This window comes from Pseudophryne corroboree, chromosome 1, assembly GCF_028390025.1.
Source record: "Pseudophryne corroboree isolate aPseCor3 chromosome 1, aPseCor3.hap2, whole genome shotgun sequence".
NCBI classification, from domain to species: Eukaryota; Metazoa; Chordata; class Amphibia; order Anura; family Myobatrachidae; genus Pseudophryne; species Pseudophryne corroboree.
In genome coordinates this window covers 628851377-628873372 of record NC_086444.1, presented here as the reverse complement: position 1 = coordinate 628873372, position 21996 = coordinate 628851377, and the positions used below count along the sequence as shown (strand labels likewise).

At 42.6% G+C, this 21996-nt stretch overlaps 1 protein-coding gene across 8 annotated transcripts in view; it reads right to left on the bottom strand.

Annotated features, from left to right (window-relative positions):
* Positions 1-21996, bottom strand: part of EPS15L1 (epidermal growth factor receptor pathway substrate 15 like 1) — a 411806-nt gene that overhangs the window by 56140 nt on the left and 333670 nt on the right. The window contains exon 24 of one of the 8 annotated variants that reach the window (XM_063914525.1): positions 18796-20148. The exons of the other annotated variants lie outside the window; for them this stretch is intronic. Coding sequence (XP_063770595.1) covers positions 20141-20148 — 8 coding nt within the window. The 3' untranslated portion in view covers positions 18796-20140. Of the gene's footprint in view, positions 1-18795; positions 20149-21996 lie in introns of those variants that run through there. 8 annotated transcript variants of the gene reach the window in all.

The following is a 21996-nucleotide window of genomic DNA, read 5'->3' as shown; positions in this document are numbered from 1 at the left end:
AGGTCTCCGGTAAATACTCACCAGTCTTCTGACTTCTGGCTCTGTTAGGGGGTGCTGTGGGAGTGAGCAGCAGCCAGGCAAGGGCTGTGTTCAGTACCCTTCAGGAGCTAATGGTGTCCTGTCAGCGGAAGCAGAGCCATTAAACTAACTGAGAAGTTGGTTCCTACTTCCTCCCCTAAGTCCCACGAAGCAGGGAAGCTGTTGCCAGCAGCTTTCCTGTAAAATAAAAAACCTAACAACGTCTTTTCCAGCAGAACTCTGTAGAGCTCCACTGGTGTGCATCCAGTCTCTCGGGCACATTTTCTAAACTGGGGTCTGGAGGAGGGGCATAGAGGGAGGAGCCAGTTCACACTGTTAAAAAGTCTTAAAGTGCCGAAGGCTCCTGCGGAACCGTCTATACCCCATGGTACTAAAATGGACCCCAGCATCCTCTAGGACGTAAGTGAATATATATATATATATATATATATATATATATTGAGTATCCCATATCCAAATATTCCGAAATACGGAATATTCCAAAATACGGACTTTGAGTGAGATTGAGATAGTGAAACCTTTGTTTTCTGGTGGCTCACTGTACACAAACTTTGTTTAATACACAAAGTTATTAAAAATATTGTATTAAATGACCTTCAGGCTCTGTGTATAATGTGTATATGAAACATAAATGAATTGTGTGAATGTAGACACACTTTGTTTAATGCACGAAGTTCTAAAAAATATTGGCTAAAATGACCTTCAGGCTGTGTGTATAAGGTGTATATGTAACATAAATGTATTCTGTGCTTAGACTTAGGTCCCATCACCATGATATCTCATTATGGTATGCAATCATTCCAAAATACGGAAAAATCCCATATCCAAAATACCTCTGGTCCCAAGCATTTTGGATAAGGGAGACTCAACCTGTATTTTATATATATATATATATATATATATATATATATATATAGAGAGAGAGAGAGAGAGAGAGAGAGCGCGAGAGAGATACTTTAGGCATCCCTTCACACGCTTATCTGTCGGTTCTTTCAGTGAAGTGACAGTGGTGACGGGCAGAGTGGACGACACCACAAGGCGGGTGACGTGAGAATCCACCGGCGGTGGAATCTCCCATTTGTTACACAACTCTGCAGGGAGAGGAAAGCGAGCCAAGGCCCGATTTATGCAGAGGGAAGTTCTTCCCTGGATAAGACCAGGGTTCCCGCCTGATGTCCACTAAATGGTCAGAATGGTGTAATAAGTTTAAACAGCAGAAGGTGGTTAAACTGTTTCAGTTTTCTTTGCCACAGTAGTGGAATCCTCATCATCAGTGATTTGTAGGATATGCTTAAGAGCAACCACTAAGGCAGGGACATCAATCTGCAAGGGAGAATCCTCATCAGTAACACAGAAATCAGTGTCTGACAGGACCGTATGCTCCCCCCTCCCTCTTCTGATGAAAACATCCGAAAGGTTTGTAGATTGTGAGGAGGAAGCAGCCCGCTTAAAAAACCTAGGAACACAGGAGGGACCTGGGACAGATTTATGTCTCACTAATGACTGATTTTGCTGCAGCTAGTTAGACAGATTTTCCGCCCAAGGCGGATTAACCTTGGGGATAATTTGGGACACATGTGGACCCATAGGGAACGCTAGGCGTTCTACCATAGTACCCAGTAGGTTGGTGAACGCAGCCCAGGTTGGCTCCAGTGTAGATGCAGGAGCTACGGACTGACTGGGAGGTGCATGACAAATAGTAAACAGACCATCATACAACACTTCCCCCTCTGGTAAATCCTTGGAGCATGCTCTGCATGATGCAGAAGCTTCCACTGATTACTGCCCTTTCTGTTAGACATTATGACAAATGCAACAACAGAGCAACTTTGTACGATAAAGCCAGTACCCAATACCTGCGAATAAATCCGGTATTATGTGACTGTAACACAGGAGAATATATGCATGAGATAAATGCTGTGTATTACTATATTATGAGACCCAGACGCACCTAGCCCTAAGGGTACAGAATATAGTGACAGTTATATCTGGGAAACACAGAGTGAAACCACACAGCAGATACATGGTCAATGTAACGCTCCATGTTGGTGGCTGTGTGCTGCATTCTGCCTGCGTGTGTCCCAGCCTAAGTACATTGATGAAGTCCTGATGGCTGCCAGACAGAAGTGACATGAATGAACAGAGGCGCAATTGTATTCAATGCCACATAACTGAATGTCGATTTACACAGTGAAACATTTGTTCTCACATTTAGGAAACTGCCGAGTTAAACTGCCAGTAATGAGGTACAGCCTCATTACCGGTCCCTCAGCAACCGGAGGAGCGGTCCCTCCGGCGCAAAGGAGATAAGAGAAATCAAGGTAACTAGTCAAATTGTGGTGGTAGGCGATTCTCTCATCAGCAAGACAGGGCAATCTGCTACCGGGACTGTGATCGCCATACAGTCTGTTGTCTCCCAGGTGCTCGGGTACGTCACATCGTGGACCAGGTAGAAATATTGTTGGGAGGGGCGGTGCACGTTGGTACTAACGACAAAGTTAGTGGCAGGTGGGATGTCCTTAAGAAAGATTATAGGTACCCTGGCCAGAAACTAAAGGCAAGGACATCTAGGGTAATATTCTATGAAATATTACCTGTGCCACGCGCTAGTCCAGGGAGGCAGAGGGAGATTAGGGAGGTAATGTGTGGCTTAGAGACTGGTGTAGGAAAGAGGAATTTGTGTTCTTGGAACACTGGGCGGACTTCTCAGTCAGGCGCCATCTTTTTTGTTGCGATGGGCTGCACCTGAATGAGGAAGGGTCAGCAGTGCTGGAGGGTAGGATGGTTAGAAGGTTGGAGGAGTTTTTAAACTAGGTGCCTGGGGGGAGGGACAAGAAAGAATTAGTAGGGACAACTAGAGAGAGTAGAAAGAGGGATGTTTAAAGTATAATGGGGGTGGAGAGGGGGGAAAGGAGAAAAAAAAGTCAACAATGGTAAATTAAGGAAAACTCAACTTCCTAAGGAAACGTCTACAACTAAACTTGCAGTTCAGGGAAGTACTAAACTTAAGGATATGCTTGCAAATGCAAGAAGCCTAACAAGTTAAATGGGGGAATTAGAAACAATTGCACTTAATGACCAATATGATATCATAGGCATTACAGAGACATGGTGGGACGATTCCCACGACTGGGAAGCAAACATGGAGGGGTACACCCTCTTCAGGAGAGATGGGATTAATAAAAAAAGGAGGGGGTGTTTGTCTTTATGTTAAGCCATTCCTAATACCCTATGTAAAGGGGGTTATTTACGAGGGGACTGGAGATAACGAAGAGTCATTATGGGCTGAGATTTCGAGTGGGGGTAAAGATACAAAAAAGCTTTTAATAGGGACATGCTACAAACCACCTAATATTAGTGTGTCTGACGAATTACAACTCTGGCAGCAAATCGAAAAAGCTGCAGCAGTGGGGGAGGTCATTATCAAAGGGGACTTTAATTACCCGGACATAAATTGGAACACCGGAACAGTAAATACAGCTAGGGGAAACAGGTTCTTAAACATTTTACAAGATCATTACTTGTCCCAGGTACTCGAGGAACCAACTAGACATAGGACTATACTGGACCTAGCACTAACTAATAATACGGAGAGAATATCAAATGCTAAAGTAGGGGAGACCTTGGGAAATAGTGATAATATAATTTGATATCAGCTTCCAAAAACAACACTATTATAAGGGTCTAACGAAAACATTTAACTTTAGAAAAGCTAATTTCAACTTGCTGAAACAAGCAATGAAGGATATCAATTGGGAAATTGTTTTCCATGGTAGGAATACGGCTGAAATGTGGGATATTTTTACAACTGAGCTCAGTAAGTACACTCATTTGTTCATTCCCAAGGTTAACAAAAACTGGAGTAGTAAATCCAAACCGATGTGGCTTAATAAGGTGGTCAAGGAACAAATGGATAAAAAGAAGCAAGCTTTCAAAGAATTTAAGTCTAATGGGCAGGCGGAATCATTCCAGTTCTACAGGGAATGTAACAAAAAAAGCAAAAAAGAAATCAGGGCAGCCAATATAGAAAACGAAAAACAAATCGCAAAGGAAAGTAAAACAAACACCAAAAAGTTCTTTATGTATATAAACGGTAAAAGGTTACAAAAAGAGAATATTGGACCACTAAAGGGCGAGTTGAATGTCTTGATTGATGAAAGTAGGGAAAAAGCAGATTTATTGAATAAATTCTTTTCATCAGTATTCACGAGAGAGGACGGAAGAAGTGCACAACATAAGCGATAAAAACGTCCCGTTGCTAAGTACTTGGTTAAACGAGGAAGTAGTCTGGGAGAGACTAAGCAAAATTAAGATCAATAAATCTCCTGGGCCGGATGGACTACACCCCAGGGTACTTATGGAACTAAACTCAGAGCTATCGAAGCCCCTATATTTGATTTTCAGAGAGTCAATTACATCAGGAATGATACCGAAGGACTGGCGTATTTTAGAGGTAGTCCCAATATTTAAAAAAGGAATAAATACTCATCCCGACAACTATAGACCGGTAAGTTTGACATCAATAGTGGGGAAAATACTGGAAGGTATATTAAGGGATAGTATACTAAACTACTTAGATACCTCCAAGGTTATTAATAGGAACCAACATGGTTTTGTGAAGGACAGGTCATGTCAAACTAACTTAATAAGCTTCTACGAGAAAGTGAGCGATAATATAGATCATGGTAAAGCAGTGGATGTGGTCTTTTTAGGACTTTGCTAAGGCCTTTGACAAAGTCCCACATAAGAGACTAATTTTCAAATTGAGAGAGCTTGGGGTGGGAAACACTATTTGTACTTGGGTAAGAAATTGGCTGTACAACAGAAAACAGCGAGTGGTGATTTATGGGATGTGCTCTGAATGGGCCTCAGTGCTTAGTGGAATACCGCTGGGTTCAGTACTCGGGCCATTGATGTTTAACATATTTATTAATGACCTAGGAGTGGGCCTAGAAAGCACAGTGTCAATTTTTGCAGACAATACTAAACTGTGTCGAGTAATTAATGCCGACAAGGATGTTGAGTCTCTATGGAATGATTTATCCAGAGAGGTCTGGGCAGACAAATAGAGAATGAGGTTCAACATCGAAAAATGAAAAGTTATACAGTTTGGGACTAAGAACATCGGGCAGCCTATAAATTAAATGGGGAAAATGTAGGGATAACGGTAGTTGAAAAGAATTTGGGTGTGCTCATCGATAACAGACTTCGTAGCAGTACGCAATGTCAAAATGCAGCAACAAAAGCAAATAAAGTTAGCATGCATAAAACGGGGAATGGAGACAAGGGATGAGAGTGTAATCCTGTAACTGTATAAATCATTGGTGTGGCCACACCTGGAATATTGTGTAGTTCTGGGCACCGCACCATAAAAAAGATATCTTGGAACTCGGAAGGGTTCAGAGGCGAGCAACCAAACTGGTTAAGGGGTTAGAGGCACTGAATTATGAGGAAAGACTTACAAGGTTAGATATATTCACACTGAAAAAGAGGTGGCTGAGAGGGGACATTATTAATATTTATAAATACATTAAGGGACAATATAAGGACTTATCAGACGATCTGTTTATCAAAAAAATACTACACAGGACAGGAGGACACCCCGAGGTTAGAAGAAGAAAAATTTCATACACAACGGAGTAAAGGGTTCTTCAAAGTAAGAACAGTAAGGATTTGGAGGTAGTAATGGTGGACTCACTAAATAAGTTTAAAAATGGTTTAGATAAATTCCAACTGATAGAAATATCCAAGGTTACAGCATCTAAATAATACAGTACAGGTTGAACTCGACGGACATTTGTCTTTTTTCAACCTCACCAACTATGTAAATACAGGCACACAGGCAATACATAAATTATCACAATAAATCTGCACTGAAATATATATATATATATATATATATATATATATATATACACACACACACACACACACACACACACACACACACACACATGCCGGCGGCACTCACAGGCTTTTCAAAGCCAAAAGACCAGACCAGTCGGTTAGCGCTTAACGTTTCGGTGTATTTCAACCGTCTTCAGAACCATAATAATACAAACACATGAACAAACATTTATACATGAGTAACTCACCACACGTGCATGTTCCACGGAGCCCCGGGAACAGATTTCCGGTGACGTCATCCCACACTGACAAGCCTGCCCAGCAGATGAAGACTTCCGGCCGAGTGCACCATCACCATAACAACCAGTGTATACAATGCTGAATACTGTTCTTGCAACGAATCACTGTACATATATACAATAAAAACGTTTTAAATACAGCACAATCTCCAAACATAATTACAAGGACAAAAAACCGAATAGATTACAGAACTTTAGACGATTAGAAACAAGTTATGCATGTAGTTACCCAAATTGATTTCTATAAGAATCATAATGTAACGAATGTTTCAGTACAAAAAAGAACTTGTCATCCCTAAAGAACTTCTAAACTTATTACAAAAAACATGTAAGGGATAGAGTTTCATTAAGGCCATGAGGGGATACCGTATTTAAACGGTGTATCCACCGTGCTTCCATTTGAAGTAATAACTTACCCCTATCACCACCTCGTTTAGATAGGGGCACATGATCAAGCATTTTATACCGTAAAGATGATAAATTATGTTGATGCTCTTTGAAATGTTTCGCAACGGGCTGATCGATTTGTTTCCCCTCCAAAATCTGTTTTATGGCACTACGATGCTGAGACATCCTTTCTTTAAATTCACAAGTGGTCTTGCCAATATAATATAATCCACATGGACATCGTATACAGTAGATAACAAATCTACTAGTACACGTGAGGACGTGAGAGATCTTGATTTGTTTACCGGAATGGGGATGTAAGATGTAATCACCCGTTTCAAGATATAAACAAGTGGTACATCCAGTACACTTATAATTATCGGGTTTTCTTGTAAGGAATGTGTGCTTAGGCCCAGATGAAAACTGAGAGATGTCTGCATGAACGACCATATCTCTAATATTACGACCTCGTTTATAACATGGAAGTAATTTATGTGTGGCCAGACTCGAAAGATCATGGTCTGCTTGTATCACTGGCCAAACACGTTTAGCCGTACCCACTATCTTATGGCTAGAGGTAGTGAATTTAGTAACACAGATCATCGCTTGATCTATTTTCTCTTCTTTCTTAGGAGCAGACACTGATGGCTGAGCTAATGCGCGTTGCATTGCCTGCTGTAACAACCTATTTGAGTATCCTCTCTGTAAAAAATTTTGTGTTAATTTATGCATTTGGATTTTTTTATCCTCTGCATCACTGCATATGCGGTGAATGCGGAGATATTGAGAAAATGGTAACCCATTTTTCAAAGAACTTGGATGATGACTGGAAGACTGAAGTAAACAATTGACATCCGTAGGTTTACTATAAATTGAAGTAATAAATTTACCATCTTGCTTAGTAATGTTGACATCTAAAAAATGAATACTATGAAACTGTATGTCAAAAGTAAACTTAATACAGTCATCCATCTCATTGGCATGCTGGATCATCGAGATAAAGGCTTCTTTGGAACCTGTCCATAACATGAATACGTCATCTATGTAGCGAGTATACATAGCAATATAAGAGCTACATAGATGATTAGTAAAAAACATTTCATGTTCAACGCCAAACATGAAGGCATTTGCGTATGCCGGAGCTGCGCAAGAACCCATTGCGCAGCCCTGCTGTTGTCTAAAGAACTTTCTTATTTAAGTTTACTTTTGACATACAGTTTCATAGTATTCATTTTTTAGATGTCAACATTACTAAGCAAGATGGTAAATTTATTACTTCAAATTATAGTAAACCTACGGATGTCAATTGTTTACTTCAGTCTTCCAGTCATCATCCAAGTTCATTTTCTCAATATCTCCGCATTCACCGCATATGCAGTGATGCAGAGGATAAAAAAATCCAAATGCATAAATTAACACAAAAATTTTTACAGAGAGGATACTCAAATAGGTTGTTACAGCAGGCAATGCAACGCGCATTAGCTCAGCCATCAGTGTCTGCTCCTAAGAAAGAAAAGAAAATAGATCAAGCGATGGTCTGTGTTACTAAATTCACTACCTCTAGCCATAAGATAGTGGGTACGGCTAAACGTGTTTGGCCAGTGATACAAGCAGACCCTGATCTTTCGAGTCTGGCCACACATAAATTACTTCCATGTTATAAACGAGGTCGTAATATTAGAGATATGGTCGTTCATGCAGACATCTCTCAGTTTTCATCTGGGCCTAAGCACACATTCCTTACAAGAAAACCCGGTAATTATAAGTGTACTGGATGTACCACTTGTTTATAACTTGAAACGGGTGATTACATCTTACATCCCCATTCCGGTAAACAAATCAAGATCTCTCACGTCCTCACGTGTACTAGTAGATTTGTTATCTACTGTATACGATATCCATGCGGATTATATTATATTGGCAAGACCACTTGTCAATTTAAAGAAAGGATGTCTCAGCATCGTAGTGCCATAAAACAGATTTTGGGGGGGAAACAAATCGATCAGCCCGTTGCGAAACATTTCAAAGAGCATCAACATAATTTATCATCTTTACGGTATAAAATGCTTGATCATGTGCCCCTATCTAAACGAGGTGGTGATAGGGGTAAGTTATTACTTCAGATGGAAGCACGGTGGATACACCGTTTAAATACGGTATCCCCTCATGGCCTTAATGAAACTCTATCCCTTACATGTTTTTTGTAATAAGTTTAGAAGTTCTTTAGGGATGACAAGTTCTTTTTTGTACTGAAACATTCGTTACATTATGATTCTTATAGAAATCAATTTGGGTAACTACATGCATAACTTGTTTCTAATCGTCTAAAGTTCTGTAATCTATTCGATTTTTTGTCCTTGTAATTATGTTTGGAGATTGTGCTGTATTTAAAACGTTTTTATTGTATATTTGTACAGTGATTCGTTGCAAGAACAGTATTCAGCATTGTATACACTGGTTGTTATGGTGATGGTGCACTCGGCCGGAAGTCGTCATCTGCTGGGCAGGCTTGTCAGTGTGGGATGATGTCACCGGAAATCTGTTCTGACATACAGCGCTGACAGCCCGGAGAAGAAATCTTCTGTCAGAAAAGCTTTTTCAGGGCTGCCCAGTGCAGTCCTGCTGCTGCAGACACCAACTCGAAACTGAGCTCTCAGTGCCTGCATCCTGGGACAGCTAAAGCTTTAGCCTGTTGGTGCCTCTGGATCAAGATCCACTTTACACCCGATGTTTTCCCTGTGGAAACCAATGTAACCTGCTGCAGAAATCAGAAGTTATGGTTGACTTGCCATCGATAACCCTGTTTCTCCTAAGGCCACAGGATCAATCTTGGGTAATAGGTGGGGTCAGAGGAACAAGTGCCAAACAGTTAAAGCTTTTGAGCTCCCAGGATGCAACGGTCCAGCCTCCCTATAACCCCGCCTCCTGGCTCAGGAAATTCAGTTGGTTCCAAAGCTCAAGGCAGGAGCAGATTTATCGAGAGGGAAGACCTATTCAGGTGAGAACATACATACACTTTGGTACCCGAAGGAAGGAAGAGGTTAGTAAGTGTAAAGATTCTCAAATCAGGTGAGTCAGGGTGGGTTCCCTGTGGGTACTGTAGACTTCGAAGTTATCGACAGTAAATGTACCATAACTCCTGATTTCTCCTTCAGGGTCCACATTTTTACCAGTTATTTATATAAGTACATATATTCCGCAGCGCTTTACAGAAAATATTTGGCCATTTACATCAGTCCCTGCTCCTTTGGAGCTTACAATCTATATTCCCTATCACATGTACATGCACACATATTCACACTAGGGATATTTTTTTTTGTTGGGATACAATTAATCTACCAGTATATTTTTGGATTGTGGGAGGAAACCGGAGTACCCGGAGAAAACCCATGCAAGCACGGGGAGAATTTACAAACTCCACACAGTTAGGGCCATGGTGGGAATTGAACCCATGACTTCAGTGCTGTGAGGCAGTAATGCTAACCATTACATCATCCGTACACATCCACATTAGTCCTTAGGCTCTACCGTGGGATGTCCCAAAGCAGTAACTAAAGGGAGGGGACGCTCCTGATTGGACAGGAGAATCCTTCGCCCAAATGCAGCGTCCTGAGAGGCAAAGGTATCAAAGGCATAATTGTCTAATGAATGTGTTAATTGATGACCATGTGGCTGCCTTACAGAGTTGCTCAGCTGAGGCGACACGATGGGCTGCCCATGAAGGACCTACCGAACGAGTCGAGTGAGCAGAGACATTATCCAGGATAGGGAGTTCAGCTTGAGAGCTTGAGCTTCTGAGATAGTCATTCGAAGCCATCTAGCTATTGTATGCTGTTATTGGCAGGCCATCCTCTCTAGTATAAACCATATAGTACGAAGAGAGTGTCTATCCTTCTGATGGCACTGGTACGATTCACATAGATCCTTAGAGCATGAACTACGTCCAATGATGCTTCTCCTGCAGAGAGGTCCGGTACCTCAAAAGCCGGAACTACTATTTCTTCATTAAGGTGAAACTTAGAGACCACCTTAGGAAGATAACCAGATTTAGTTTGGAGAACTGCTCTATCTGGATGGAATACCAGAGATGGGGGGCGACACAATAGCATCCCTAAATCTGATACTCTTCTAGCTGAAGCATTTAAGATAAAGAACTTTGTTGTTCTGACAAGAGGCCATGAGGTCCAGTCCACTTCTGGCCGTCCCCGCTTGTCTACCAGTATCTGAAAGACTTCTGGGTGCAAGGTGCTTGAATGTCGTGCCGGCTGAGAAAATTTGCTTCCCAAGTTAGGACTCCTGGTATGAATACTGCACACACGGCTGGATGATGAAGTTCTGCCCACTTTAATGTGCGGCTTACCTCCTTCACTGCCCTTCGGCTATGAGTGACTCCTTAGTGATTGAGGTACGCTACTGCCGTGACATTGTCCAAGCAAATCTGAATAGGCTTGCCGCAAAGTATTTCTTTTGCCTGGGTGAGTGCCATGTATATGGCCCAAAGTTCCAGAAGGTTGATTGGCAGGCAACTTTCTTCCTTGGTCCAGTGTCCCTGGAAGAAGTACTGTTCTGTCGCAGCACCCCAGCCCTGAAGACTGGCATCTGTTGTCAGAACCTCCCAGTCTGAGATCCAAAAGGGTCGATCTCTGTCCAGATGGGATGTCTGTAGCCACCAGGCTAATGATCGACGCACTTCCTGAGGAAGAATTATAGTCTGAGTTTTTATCGTCTGATGCTGTCCGTTCCACTTGGAGAGAATCAGATGTTGAAGGGGTCTTGATTGGAATTGAGCATATTCTACCATGTCGAATGTCGAGACCATTAATCCCAGAACTCACATTGCTGCATGGATGGATACTCTCCGGCTGTGTAGCAATCCCTGAATCCTCGTCTGTATTGTGGATATTTTGTTCAGCTGTAGAAAGATTCCCTGAAGACTGGTATCCAATACAGCCCCCAGATGTGTCATCTGTTGTGACGGGATTAAGGAGGACTTTGCCCAATTTATGAACCAGCCGTGAGTTTGTAAACAGGCTATTGTCACTTGAAGATGGCATTGGAGAGATTCCTGGGACTGAGCCAGGATTAGCAAGTCATCTACATATGGATAAATCCTTATCCCCTGACAACAAAGATAAGGTGCTATAACCACCATAATCTTGGTAAATTCTCTTATTAATACTCTTGGACTGTAACCAGTCCAAAGGGCAGCGCCTGAAACTGGAAATGTTGCTGAAGGATAGCGAACCTAAGATAGCACTGATGGGAAGGTACTATAGGTACATGTAGGTAAGCATCCTGAATATCCAGGGACCCCATAAAATCCTCCAGCTCCATTGCCAGGATAATGGAACGCAAAGTTTCCATATGGAATCGAGGCACCCAAATATGTTTGTTCAGAGCTTTGAGATTCAGAATGGGCCAGTAGGACCAATTTGGTTTTTGCACTAGAAACAGGCTGGAAAATAAACTTCGTCCCCGCTGTGCTGAAGGAACCAGTACTATCACTTCTAATTGTAGCAACTTCTGAACTGCAACTTGTAGGGCCTTGGTCTTCGTTTCCACAAGAGATGGGCTGGTACAGAAGAATTTTTGAGGGGGGCAATTCTTGAAGGAGAAAGCGTAACCGTGAGACACCACTTCTTGCACCCAGGTATATGTGGTGGACTGCTGCCAAACCTGTGCAAATAGAAAAAGTCGGCCTCCCACCTTGGGGTACCCCAGGTGGAGGCATATGCCATCAGGCTGACTGCTTATCTTCTGGTTTAGAAGTTGGGCGTCTGCTTGTCCAAGGCTTCTTAGTCTTACCAGATTTATCTGATTGAGACGGTTTGCTGTTAACCTTTCCCTTTGCTTTACCTTGGGTCCAAAAGGACCGGAAAGCCAGAAACCTGGGTTTAGCTTTATATGTCGAAGGAAACTTCACTTTTTTGGAGTTTGCTTCAGACACAAGAATGTTGTCTAATTCTGTACCAAACAGAATATTTCCAACAAAAAGCAAAGATTCCAGTACCTTCTTGGATTCCGAGTCAGCCTACCATGCACGTAGCCAAACAGCTGTGTGAGTTGCTACTGAGGAAGCTGATGCTTGAAATACTACTATACCCATATGCAGGGCTGTTTCTTACATAAAAACAGCTGCCTGCTTTATATGTGCAATATGGGATTACTGTTCTTTTGTTGCCATGTAAAGATCATCTTCCAATGCTTCTGCCCAGCCTGCCACTGCTTTAGCCACGAGAGGCTGTGGCCATAGCTTGACTAATAACTGCCCCTGTCAAGGAGAAAACAGTTTTAAGAAATCCATCAATCTTTCTGTCTGTTACTTCATTTAATGATGTTAAAAGGCAGAGGTAGTGTAGATTTGCGCACTAGTCGAACTACGTGTGCATCTACTTTAGGAGGAACTTCCCTTTTTAAACAGTCCACAGCAGGAAGAGGATAATAAAGAACCCCATTTCTCAGGAATCTTACATTTCTTACAGGGTGTCAGCCATGCTTCTTGCATTATTTACATCAGCTGACCTGAATTTGGAAATTCTGCTTAAACAGTTTTTGGACGTTGAAACACAGAAGCATTACATTTTAACAAAGGCTCTACTGCCTCCTCTAAAGACAGAATGGATTTAACTGCATGAATTAACTCAGGTATATCTGCTTAAGTAAGATACTCATCTCTAGATGCAGATTCAGAATGGGAGGAACCAGCTTCATCATCTGAAGTGTTCTCTGATTTTGAAAAATCTGTAGATTGTGAAGATGTTGCTCCATGCTTTCAAATTCTTGGGCCTGTCAGCCTGTTTTTGCTGAACGGCAGCCGAGGTCTGAAGTAAATCCTGAACTGGATGTGGCATAATCCAGGGGGAATGTTGCATGTAAGGGTTAAATGGGTACCCCATACCTGGCAACGTAGCTGGCACCATTCGCTCAACTAAATTGGATAATGTCTGTGCAAAAGATGCCCAAGGAGGTTCCTGTGTTTGAACAGGTGCCTGGCTTGAAGCTGGTTTATTAAGGCGGCTTTTATGGAAATCATAACAATTTGCACTTAACCCATCTTGTAGCAGGTCTTGAGAGGTTAACCCTGCTCTGCAGGAGAAACATGATGTTAATGTAGGTACCTCTTAACCCTTGCCTTTCTTGGACATACTGTAGCAACAATTTAAATCACACACACTGTGTATAATTACGCATCAATGTGACAGTCCCCAATTTATATGATTTTTAACGTGAAGTACAATCAGATCCTACCCTGCTTTGCACCGGCATTGAGGGTATGAATCAATACAGAGAGAGAAAGCAAAACTGACACAAAGTTTAAAGTCAGCAGCCACACTAGCAATCAGTCACATAAAATTCATTTGTATACATTTGCAAAATGAGCACAGTTTCAACTACACAGTGGGGTCGATTCTATTCGGCAACTAATGAATAGCGCCGGGAATTAGCTCCCGACGCTATTCAATTCAGCAACTAATTACCTGCAATTGTCGGGAATTCTTCTCTCATCCCCGGGGGATGAGAAGAGAAACCCGACAAAAGTGCTGCCTCGCGGCCGGCGCGAGGCTGATTCTGTCGGGAATCAGCCTCGCGCCGGGGAGTTAAGTCGGAGAATGCCCGTTCTCCCGACAATTCAACCTGTTTTGTCGGCGAGAACGGGCCATCGCCGACGTAACTAGTTGCTGAATTGAATAGCGTCGGGAGCTAATTCCCGGCGCTATTCATTAGTTGCCGAATAGAATCGACCCCAGTACATATAATTAGGTAGGAAAAAAACATTACTTCATTACCTTATACCAGGGGAACTAGCGTATTCAGACGCACAGCTCATTTGCACCAGGCACTATTTCAACTACTCAATACCGCCAGGATAGGTAAAAACTCAGTGCTGTATCACCTGCCTCAGGAGAGCGGGATACAAGAAGGCTTAAACCCAGCTTCCATATTCGACCATGCTGCTAAAAGACGGCTGAGAGAAACAGATGCAGCAGTGAACACAGCCGCTCAGTAACTCAGACTGAACTGTAATGTTTAAACGTCTCAGAAAGAAGCAGAAATATAAGTTTATGGTGGGAAACTCTGAGGAAACTGGTCATGAACTGGGAAAGGGGCGACCAGGGAAGTGTCTTACGCCCCACTGCTGACATCAACCCAAGGGATCTTGGCCTCTACTAATCCCCAGAACCTATGATCCCTGAGGCCTAGCGCTTGTGCACCTGAGGTGGCAGCCCAGTCAGCGACTGTCCGGTAGTCTCCACCCAAGACAGGAAGGCTGTGTTATATGTGTCTTAAACCGCTAACCGGAAAAAGACGCCTTATCTTCTTCCCCGTTCTCTGGCCACAGCCTGGGATCGTCAGTATGGCCTCGCTAGTACATCCAGCTGGCGCCTGCCAAAATGGCAGTGTTTACACAGAGGTAACCGCTGTCGCGACCTAGCGCAGACTTGTTGGAGCGACTCTTTCTTTTATGCAATTAAGAGGCATAGAAAGAGTGCTAAAAAAAAACCTGAATTCCCTGAGCCAGGAGGAGGGTTATAGGGAGGCTGGACCGTTGCATCCTGGGAGCTCAAAAGATTTACCCGCTTGGAGCCTGTTCCTCTGACGCCACTGATTGATCTGACCCAAGGTAGATCCTGTAGGAGAAAATCTGGTTATACAACATGTTACCCAATTTCTATTCTTAGACCATGTTCAACGAGTATGATTGTGAGGACTTGAAAACAAGCCAAGGATCCCACGTAGAGGTGAACTACTAACACCTTTCTGGTGTTACCCTGAGTTCTTCCATAGACATGTACATATCAATTCTATTAAACCAATCCTTCATAGTAGGCAGAGTAATAAACTGCCATCGGACTGAGGTAATCGTTTCTGCGACGCTATTAAGGAAGTTTAATAAGGATCGGTTGTATGTGGCCAGAGAGCCAGGATAAAGATTAAGAAGCCAGAATACGGGTGGGGAAGGTACCTCTGCGCCCACTATCGACCTAAAGATGGATAGAATTTTTTCCTAAAAAGGGCGAAGTGATCAACAATTCCACCAGATATGAAGTAGGGAGCCCGTTCTACTGTTACATCGCCAGCATGTATCCGGTACACCAGAGAACATTTTTGCCAATGTAAGGGGACACCAAGAACTTTAAATTGGGTTTCATTCACTGAATAGCTGGACAAGCTGACAAATGTAGCCTGAAATTTTTTAACCCAATCTTCGTCTGCTAAGTCAATCTGGAGATTGTGTCCCCAGTCTCTTGCGTATTTAGGAAGGTCAGAGAACCTATGTTCGATTAAAAGCCTGTAGCACCTTGAGAGAAAATGCCCCGGGGGGCGGGAAGAAATCAAGCACATAATCTTAAAAAGTGTCAGGGGTCTAGAGGCAGCCAATCGAACTTCCCTTCCCTGCACAAAATGCTTCACTTGTAAGTACCACCAGATCTCGATGGCGGGATATATCATTTAGTCTGCACATCAGGAAAAGGGGACACTCTCCCCCCAGTCCACCAGCTGACACGTGCCACCCCATTTAGCTTCCATAACTCGAACCCCGGACCGGCAGCCCCGGCAGGAAAGTCAGGATTATTAAACAGAGGGCTCAGAGGGAATAGTTTAGAGGACACATATTGGAGATTCCTCAGTCTATTCCAATGAGCCAGTATAGAGCCGTTGGTGGGGTGGGAAATAGCGGGGACCTTAGAGCGTCATGGGTAATGGGTAATTTTCATCAACAAATCTTCGTTATGAGTAGGCAAATATATTTTGCACCTTGCAGCCTATTTTGATGTTTTGGTGCATGCCCAGGCCACTAAGGTTTCATTCATTAAATACAAAGATCTCTTAAGGTCCCACCACATCATTACAAGATGGTTAAGGTCATTTGATAATTTCAAACCCTTAATTGTTTTCTTTCTTTTTTTTATCATTCAGTTGTAGATTAGCTGTTCAGTTGAAACAATTTCAGGAAGGTTTTAGCAGTTGAACAGATAGTTTCATATTTCGCCCTAGAAAAGTGGGGTACATTTACGAAGGTGGGTGTTTTTTTTTTTAAACCAGATTCTACTTAACATTTATCTAGCAGCTTCTAGAACAAAACAGATACAATCCAATTGGTTGCTATGGGCAACATCACCAGTTCTAAAAAAAAAACCCTCACTCCCTCGTAAATTTACCCCAGTGTTTGCCAAAACTGTTCTCATGCAACCCTACCACCTCATGTTTTCAGAATTTCTTTCATTATACACGAGTGACATGAACTACTTGGTAGAGTCAGTAGCTATTCTACCTGTGACCACAGACAGAAAATCTGAAAATATGAGCTGTCAGCGGTGCGGGAGTGCCTGAATTGGGAAGCACAGCTTTTGAATACTCTGTAATAAGAGGAATACATGCAGAGCTATTACTGGGAGGAAATCCTGGTCCTGTAGCTGCAAAACAACCCCAAATCATTACCTCTTCACAATCATGTTTGGTTTGTAAGAGGTTCTTGTAGTAGTAAGCTTTATTTGTTTTTTGAGAAGTATGGCAATGTGCATTAAGACCAATCAAAGGAAACTGGGACTGATTCAGAGGTGGACGCTATAGCTACAGCATCTTTGTATGCAGCAGCTGTGCTAAAACATGCAAAAGCAGCAGCAGGCGTCTTGTGTTTAAAGATTCCCACTGCCGGCTTCTGTGATTCGAAGACACAACAGTGGATCACATTGGATGCATTGGATCCACTGTATGACCAGTATACATCTGAGAAATCCTCAGGTTACTCAGGATGTCAGGTGTAATCACGCTGCTGGGAAATGCAGCCAATGGCTTTGGCACGCCCAGTAAATGGGTCTGACATGTCCATAACTGCGCCCAAATGGCAGTAGCATGTCAATCATGCTGCGGCTTTTGGGTCACTGTGAGCAACATTGCAAACCCAGATCTGCACATGAGCATTACGGCTTCCGTTCATGCGCAGATTAAAGAACATCGGACACACAGCATATACATAAATCCGGTTCAGACCCATTGTACTTAAAGTTTTCTGGTTCATTCAGATGGAATTTTACAAACCTAAACCATATTTTCATGGAGAAAAAGAATTTTCTCTCAGCAACACAATATACTTCATGACAACCATCGGAAAATATGTAACATTTACAGTGCTGACAGAGGACTGTAGATCTCTGGACGTACTGTAGCTTTTGAGTTCTTTTGCGATTTCTTGGAGCATCACATAGTTTGTTATTTGGATGAACTAAATGAAACACCTACCCTTGCAAACACTGGCAACCCGTCTTCAGTCTATTTGTAAGTAATCTTTCTCACTGTAGAGAAATGTTGGGTGCGTGTAATACAAATGGGTGTTTAACACTTTCCTACTAGACTGATTAGAAGTAAACATTGCTTCTGTAAGATCTTTTCCCCTCGGCCTAGGTATGCCTGCGCTCGGGATTCCAGTGCCGGGATCCCGACCACCGGTATACCGGCAGCGGGGTGAGCGCAAAAGAGCCCCTTACGGGCTCGCCGCGCTGCGGGCACGGTGGCACGCTACATGCTATTTATTCTCCCTCCAGGTGTGTCATGGACACCCAAAGAGGGAGAATAGTTGTCGGTATGCCGGCTGTCGGGATTCCGGCGCCAATATGCTGAGCGCTGGGATCCCGACAGCCAGCATATCAAGTGCCACCTGTTACACACCAAGTAGCTAAAGGTCCAATTTTAGTGTTGTTGTGTAGGACTTCCTGATGATCACATAGAGTAATGAAGGGAAAGGTGCTCAATTGATCTTTATTAATATGGAATCGCTAGTGTGTACTTTGCGTCACTTAACTTCTTCATGCCAGTAATGTAAAAGTAAAATCTGCTATGGGTTATTTGTAAAATAAAATTAATTAGTATTTATATAGGTACCACTTGAAATATAAATCCACTCAACATATATAGTTTTCTTTAACTGTCGGTGGAGGGAAAGCAAAATGCAAGATGCTGCAATGGCTGGGGTGAAGGGGTGGGCTCAGTATTTTGGAAAGGTAAGGGGAGCCAAGACAAATCAGACCCTTATGGAGGATGTTTCCCCATCCACCTGCCTGCAGGAACCCTAGGTAGACACTCAGCAGGTTAGGTCTATCAGCTCAGACTGGAGAGGAGAACTAACTATGGCTTACTGCTCAAGAACAAGAAGAACGAAGGCACATGAGAATGGATGATACATGTACATTTTAGTAAGGGAATAAGTGGGACAACGTGTTGCTTGATTGACAATATCCTTAATTTATTTTGTCAGTGTATTATTAATAATATTAACAAGAAAATGAACTAAAAGCAAATGTGTGGTTTTTTTCTGTAACCACCACCACCACCAAGAAATACTTAGTGGTTCTTGCTACGGAACCAATACACTTTTCCAACCAAAATAAGCGCCAGATACTACACATACATTTTCAGAATAAAAGTCTCTATTTTGTCTTTTTTTCTTATGTGTTTGAATGAAAGGTATAAAATGTGTAGCAATAATATGGTAGCACAATAAGGTATTTCATTTTGAAAATAAACTGCCTAATGTGTCAACTCTGGGTACCTTTGAGTTTATTCAGGATGGAGAAGATCTGAGCAATTTAAACCCTTCACTGTTAAGAATGTATTGGTCCACTCCCTCCTTACATTTTCTTGGAACTCCATCTTTTATAATTTTTCTTGCTCTGATGATTTCTCCATGGATGGGTCGACGGTCCCCTGGCCTTGGCGGATGCTGTTTTTTCTATTTGTTTATTGTTTGTGTTATGCGTCCCCCACGTAGATGGACGCCTCTCTATGTTTAAATTCCTATTATTATATCAGACCTATTATAGCCCTTTAGAAGTTTTTTCTTTTTTTTTTCTTTTTTCATTTTATTTTATTATGCTCTACAATGGTAAACTTTCTGATTTCTATGTTCTATGTTAGAAAATGGAAAATTTGAGGTATGATTCAAGACTATGCCGTCACCGTCTTATATTTGTTTGACAATATGCTTCTTCTCATCTATGCACGGCTCTGTCTTTTCTCTTTGTACTGCACATTACTGTTTGTACTAAACCTCAATAAAATATATTAAAAAAATAAATAAAAAAAAGAATGTATTGGACTCATCCTTAGCATTGCAAGGGTTTAAATTGCCCAGATCTTCCCCATCCTGAATAAACGCAAAAGTACATTTGCGGGGTCAGATTGCATGACAGCAAATCTTTCAAAGGGATGATACACTAATCATTCTAGAGATTCAGCTATCATCAGCAAGTTTGCCACTTTGCTAAAGCAGTGCCTGTAAAATGTACAAGTATCTATAAATCACAGTTAAAGAATTGTACAGATTTCAAAGAAGCAATATCTTAGTTATATATACACTAAGTTAGTTACTCTACTAATTACAACAAGCAGCAGCTCTACATAGCGCAGTTCAATAGCTTTTAGACTAAGTTTTTGTTGTTGTTGCTCGTTCTCTCTTAGCTTTTCCATCTTTATTATATAATCTTAATTTCTGCTTCTTTGGCACTGTTCAGATGCACATAAAAATGATAAGCAGAAAAGAGACTCTTATACAGACTCTCCTCTGATGTCTAATTGTCTGAAAGGTAATGAGAGTAGTAGTTTAAATACAATATTCAATGCAATGCGGTGGGGAATAATAAGAATTTACTTACCGATAATTCTATTTCTCATAGTCCGTAGTGGATGCTGGGAACTCCGTAAGGACCATGGGGAACAGCGGCTCCGCAGGAGACTGGGCACAAAAGTAAAAGCTTTATGACTAGCTGGTGTGCACTGGCTCCTCCCCTATGACCCTCCTCCAAGCCTCAGTTAGGATACTGTGCCCGGACGAGCGTACATAATAAGGAAGGATCTTGAATCCCGGGTAAGACTCATACCAGCCACACCAATCACACCGTACAACTTGTGATCTGAACCCAGTTAACAGTATGATAAACGTAGGAGCCTCTGAAAAGATGGCTCACAACAATAAACAACCCGATTTTTGTAACAATAACTATATACAAGTATTGCAGACAATCCGCACTTGGGATGGGCGCCCAGCATCCACTACGGACTATGAGAAATAGAATTATCGGTAAGTAAATTCTTATTTTCTCTGACGTCCTAGTGGATGCTGGGAACTCCGTAAGGACCATGGGGATTATACCAAAGCTCCCAAACGGGCGGGAGAGTGCAGATGACTCTGCAGCACCGAATGAGAGAACTCCAGGTCCTCCTCAGCCAGGGTATCGAATTTGTAAAATTTAGCAAACGTGTTTGCCCCTGACCAAGTAGCTGCTCTGCAAAGTTGTAAAGCCGAGACCCCTCGGGCAGCCGCCCAAGATGAGCCCACCTTCCTTGTGGAATGGGCTTTTACAGATTTTGGCTGTGGCAGGCCTGCCACAGAATGTGCAAGCTGAATCGTACTACAAATCCAACGAGCAATCGTCTGCTTAGAAGCAGGAGCACCCAGCTTGTTGGGTGCATACAGGATAAACAGCGAGTCAGATTTTCTGACTCCAGCCGTCCTGGAAACATATATTTTCAGGGCCCTGACTACGTCCAGCAACTTGGAGTCCTCCAAGTCCCTAGTAGCCGCAGGCACCACAATAGGCTGGTTCATGGGAAACGCTGAAACCACCTTAGGGAGAAATTGAGGGTGAGTCCTCAGTTCTGCCCTGTCTGAATGAAAAATTAGGTAAGGGCTTTTATATGATAAAGCCGCCAATTCTGAGACACGCCTGGCTGAAGCCAGGGCTAACAGCATGACCACTTTCCATGTGAGATATTTTAATTCCACAGTGGTGAGTGGTTCAAACCAATGTGACTTTAGGAGACTCAACACTACATTGAGATCCCAAGGTGCCACTGGAGGCACAAAAGGAGGCTGTATATGCAGTACCCCTTTGACAAACGTCTGAACTTCAGGCACTGAAGCCAGTTCTTTTTGGAAGAATATTGACAGGGCCGAAATTTGAACCTTAATGGACCCTAATTTTAGGCCCATAGATAGTCCTGCTTGCAGGAAATGCAGGAAACGACCCAGTTGAAATACCTCTGTAGGGGCCTTCTTGGCCTCACACCACGCAACATATTTTCGCCAAATGCGGTGATAATGTTTCGCGGTTACATCCTTCCTGGCCTTGATCAGGGTAGGGATGACTTCATCTGGAATGCCTTTTTCCTTCAGGATCCGGCGTTCAACCTCCATGCCGTCAAACGCAGCCGCGGTAAGTCTTGGAACAGACAAGGTCCCTGCTGGAGCAGGTCCTTTCTTAGAGGTAGAGGCCTCGGGTCCTCCGTGAGCATCTCTTGAAGTTCCGGGTACCAAGTCCTCCTTGGCCAATCCGGAGCCACGAGTATAGTTCTTACTCCTCTCCTTCTTATGATTCTCAATACTTTGGGTATGAGAGGCAGAGGAGGGAACACATACACTGACTGG